Source organism: Corvus brachyrhynchos, unplaced genomic scaffold (assembly GCF_000691975.1).
Source record: "Corvus brachyrhynchos isolate BGI_N302 unplaced genomic scaffold, ASM69197v1 scaffold346, whole genome shotgun sequence".
In the NCBI taxonomy this organism is placed as follows: Eukaryota; Metazoa; Chordata; class Aves; order Passeriformes; family Corvidae; genus Corvus; species Corvus brachyrhynchos.
This window is the reverse complement of record NW_008238644.1, coordinates 1,555,855-1,560,855: the sequence shown is the minus strand read 5'-3', so window position 1 is coordinate 1,560,855 and position 5,001 is coordinate 1,555,855. Positions and strand designations below refer to the sequence as shown.

The 5,001-nt window shown below is 41.1% G+C and overlaps 1 protein-coding gene across 1 annotated transcript; it reads left to right on the top strand.

Moving 5' to 3' along the window:
• The first annotated feature begins 750 nt into the window (after positions 1 to 750).
• Positions 751 to 4,771, top strand: LOC103617883 (testis-specific serine/threonine-protein kinase 2-like). The gene has a single exon (XM_017737585.1). It carries the CDS (start codon positions 3,698 to 3,700, stop codon positions 4,691 to 4,693), a length of 996 nt encoding a protein of 331 aa, XP_017593074.1. The 5' UTR covers positions 751 to 3,697; the 3' UTR covers positions 4,694 to 4,771.
• Positions 4,772 to 5,001: the final 230 nt, after the last annotated feature.

Sequence of the window (5,001 nt, the reverse complement as noted above, 5' to 3'; positions counted from 1 at the left end):
TAAAAAAGGAACTTAAGGTGGTGTGGGGGTGAGGTCCTGGCAGCTTTGGACCCTTGTCTTCCATAATGAATTCTATTCAAGAAAAAAATATGCTCCAGGTACCCAGCTGTCTTGGGGTGACCTTATGATGTGTATCCCATATCGCTGCCTATGCCCAGAAATTAATTATTGGCCTTTCTATGCCTCTGAACTGAGCCTGAGAGGGGGAAGAAAAAACTAAGCAAAACTTTCTCAAAGCAGTTTGAAACTTGTTCAAGGTCACATAAAGATAGCAGGTTTTTTTTTCCAGCTGGGGCAGGGGGGAGCGAGGAAGCACCCGGCTGGCAGCTTTTCCAGTCAGCTTTTGGCCAGTTTTGTTCCAGTTCCTTGTTCTCTGGAGAGAGGCTGAGAGCTGAACTTTTCCTTCTCTGGAATTTCGGATTTTCTCCCTTTTCTACTGGACTGCCTGATTGCTGTAACATCAGAGCACATCGGGAGGACTTTCCACCGGGCACAGAGGGCCTGGCCCTGGGCCAAGCCCCAGCTCCGAGGAGACCAAAGGGAGGACTCGAACACTTTCCCAGGTTTTTCCTCTACAGCGAAAGATTTTACCATTTAACATTATTTTCCTTTCCCGTGTGCTTGTTAAATAAATAGTTTTATCTTCTTCACTTTCCTTCGAGGAAAATTTTTTTTTTTTCCCGAACCTGGTGGGGGGAGGGGTGGTTGTGCCTTCTCTCAGAGTATATATATATTTCTAAATTTGGCCAAACCGGAACACCAGCTTTTATAAAATGGTGCTGTACAACTATAAAAAATATCTCTAGGCAGAAGATTTAGCATGCAAGGAATACTCATCCAGGGCTTAAAATGTGTCTGCCTTCTAGCTATTCTCCCCACTGTCAGTGTGCCATACGGTTCCTATTGTACCAATCCCTGATCCAGTGTTAAGCATCTGATTTTTGAGATACTGCTGGTACACTTGGGCCACACTGATGCAGTGGGGATTTCAGTGCTCTCCCTCTCCATCACCTGACCTAAGAGGTTTATGAAAGAGGATGACAGCAGAGCAGGAAGAATAAAGAAAGCAACAGACTACCAGGTCTGTCTGAGGGATGAAGATTCCAACAACTCCATGTGCACAACATGTACAGGAAGGGTTGGTTTCCTTTGTTATTTAAGACCAAATATAACTTAAGTAACTAAAGAGGAAACTACTGAATTGCTTCTGCCAGATGTAATGAACTAATAGTTTGCTCTTTCCCCTTTGGATTCAGAATGAATTCTTGGCCTATATTGGCATTTCTCTCACTGGAAAATTTAATTTGCATTATTAAAGCCCTGAGTCTATTACATTTGCAACTGACACAGATGGGCACCAGAAAAAAACTCTGTATAATTTTGGTAAATTTGTTAATATTGATGATTCTAAGTACTATTCAAAATTCTAATTAAACACCAATAAGCTGCTTTAGCTAAAGAGAACCTTAAATTAACACCAACAGAGACAAAAAATGTATTTCACTGATAATAGATCTGACTTCTCACTTAGATTTTGATTAAGTTTAAGCACATTTAGCATCGGAGGAATTAACTGCTTTGCTGAATATAGATCCTCTCTCTTAATCCATTGGTTCCACGGTGACATTATGACTGATTGTACAGAGCAGGGAACAAATACCTACCACTCTCCAGACCCACTGCCTGTGACAACACCAGCAGTCAATTACTCAAAAAAATTATGTGTAAGTTGATGCACTTGGATTTGACACTCAATTTTGTCTTAATTTACATTAATAGTAAAAATGTGAGCATTCCCATAAAAACATGATCATTCCCTTAAATTACTGTAAGAAAAAACTGTAGTAGTACTGTTAATACTATCACATAGGTCTGGTGGAAATCACTGCTTAACAATTTCAGTAAAATTACTGTTTTTCTGCATCCCTTTGTACAAATTTCAAAAGAATGTCTATAAGAAGATACACAAACATCAGGTAGAGCACAGATGATACATTTTGGGTACCTTGCACCAAATATAAAAATGTCTAGATGCAAGACAGATTTCCTAAAGAATTAACAGGCAGACATGAAGATAAGCCATCTACACTAAAAGTTGGAGTGGTTTTAAGCATGAGTAGCTGATATGAGGCTATCCAACATTTAATACAAGGCCACATTTTTATTTACACTTGAAAAGAACCAATTAAATTAATGTCCTGGAAACAACTACATGTAATAGCCCACTGTAAATCTTTATGCATTCTTGCGTGTATTTTAAAGACTTTTCTTCTTCTTTGTTCTTTCCAATGTCATCACAATAATATATGCCTTCCCTCTCACAGTTCAGATATTGGCTGCACCCTCAGGACAGACAGAGGCATGATACTGAATAGTTAAACCTGTTATTTGAAATTATTGTAACTTCCATGCCCTTAAGAAAATTTGCTCTGGAATAACATCAGGGAGTTGCTCTTTTCCCCTTCTCCAAAAATTTTCCCTTCATTTGTGGCTGTTGAAAGACTGAAACAAAAACATGCAGAGCAGCATGTGCTAAATATCTACTACAAATCCTCCTTAAAACAAAAGACTTGATGCAATAAGAACATACACCACTTAACATGGAAAAAAAAAAAAGGTTTAATCCCTTGAGAACTACTATCATTCCAAACTTACAGTTTAACTTTCTGGTTTGTTCACATTTGTAGTAACTTTAGTCACTCAAGAATAAAATCCTCAGTTTAAAGGAATGCCATCAATTTGAAAGCAACTCAGGGTATTTTACCTATAATCAAAGAACAGAACTACAAGATTATTATTACTGAAAGTGATTGCAGCTTTCTGTGATTTTCATTTCTTTAATCTGCTTCTGTGGCTGTACTCTGCAATGGTATTGTGGCTGATAAAAATTAACTTTTCTCTACAATTTCTTGGGAAGTTTACTAGCACTAAGTGCTAAAAGCAAGGAAAGAAAGCTGCATGTACAGGGAGATTATCTGCAGTGACTATTCTGAATTTCCATAGAATTATTGTCTTCTGAAATAAGGAAAAGACTTCCAGAATGCTCATAACAATACTGACATAAAACAATACTGAACTGGTGGGACTCCCTGGTACTCCCTGGAAGACTCAGGTCAGTCACCCTTTATTGCAATCAAACTCAACAAACAGTACTTATTAAGAAATCAGGATCTATCATACCACAAAAAAAAAAAAAAAAAAAAAAAAAAGAAAAGGGTTTTTGAATGCACTGCTCCACAAAGTCTCAGTTCTCACGTGGTTTTTGTTATTCTCCTGAGATCCGCCAAAAATCCACAGTATATTGTAGTAATGATGTACAGTAACAGCACAACTGAAAAACAGCATTACAAAACTAAGATATAGAAACTGTCTTCCTACTCTGAAAGTCTTAAAAAGAGAAATATATGTTTGAGAAATGATCTCCATTTTCTGATTGCAATGTGCAGTCGACCACCAGTGACAGCACAGAGCAGCCAGTGACTCCGTGCTAAGTTTTGGCCTCCATGATGTCACAGAGTAGTTCCATGAAATCACAGAAAGATCCTTCCAGGGCAACTGTTCATGAGATCACACAGTAACCACCCACACACCCAGCCCAGCAGTGCCCCTGGCAGCCACCATCGGGCGTGGAGCACAGCCTACCAGCACAGGATGCACAGCAGCTCCCGCTGGGGCAGATCCCTGCAGCTCTCCCAGGATGGATGCTGTGGTGCTTAAAAAGAAGGGCTACAGCCTTGGTGACACCCTTGGAGAAGGCTCCTACGGCAAAGTGAAAGCTGCCTACAGCCACCGCCTGAAACGCAAAGTGGCCATCAAGATCATTGACAAGAAGAAAATTTCTCAGAATGTCCTGAAAAAATTTCTCCCCAGGGAAATGGAGGCTTTGATGAACCTGCAGCACCCCTCAATCATCGAAACCTATGAGATTTTTGAGACATCAGCTGGGAAAGTGTACATCGTGATGGAGCTGGGGGAAAAGGGAAGCCTCCTGAACTACCTCACTAGCCAGGGTCCGATGGACGAGAGCGTCGCTCGCACCAAGTTCCAGCAGCTGGCCTCTGCCATCAAGCATTGCCATGACTTGGACTTTGCTCACAGGGACCTGAAATGTGACAATATCCTTCTCGACAACGATCTTAACTTCAAGCTGTCAGACTTTGGCTTTTCAAAACCCTTGACTCGGGACGGAAATGGGAAAACCATTCTCAGCAGCACCTTCTGTGGGTCTCTTGCCTACTCAGCCCCTGAACTGCTCGAGCACGTTCCTTGTGACCCCAGGATTTCTGACATGTGGAGCCTGGGCATTATCCTGTATGCAATGCTCTATGCTTCACAGCCATTTGATAGCTCCAATGTCAAGGAAATGCTCCAGGTTCAGAAACAACAGAAGATTCCCTTCATCAAGTCAAAAAATATCTCTGCAGAGTGCAAGAACCTCATTGTCCACTTGCTCCACCCTGATGTGTCTCAGAGGCTGTGTATAGACAAAGTTTTGAGACATCCCTGGTTGCAGACTCCAAAACCCATGCACTGTTCCAGTCCGCGAGCTGCAGGAGGGGATGATCCCAAAGTCTGTGAGAAGAAAAGCCTGAGCAAAACCAAACAGCAAAAAAATGGGATGGCAAATCCCATTGTGTGCAAGTGTAAGGAGTGGAGGAGGAAATCAAATCCTCTTAAGGATAGTTGCCTTTAACAAGGCCACAGAGTTGGCCTAACCTGTGAACTGCATTAGTTTAAACTCACATTAAAGAGAACCTAAGATTCTGTGTCACTGCTGTGTCCCCGCTTCTGCACAGTGCACGTGAATGAAGAGTTATAACACTGCCAAAGTCAGGACTGTGAAAGACGGGGGAACAATGAGGGAGGGAAGTTTTAGAACATATAAACAAACTGCAGAGGAGCACTTTGTTCGTAATACTTGAAGGAGGAATGTATTTCAAACATGACAAGGCAATTTTTTTTGTATCTGAATATCAGACCTGGTGCACTTTATAACAATTT

Excerpts from the sequence above, each read along its gene's own strand:
- LOC103617883 (XM_017737585.1), top strand. The coding sequence starts at position 3,698 with ATGGATGCTGTGGTGCTTAAAAAGAAGGGCTACAGCCTTGGTGACACC.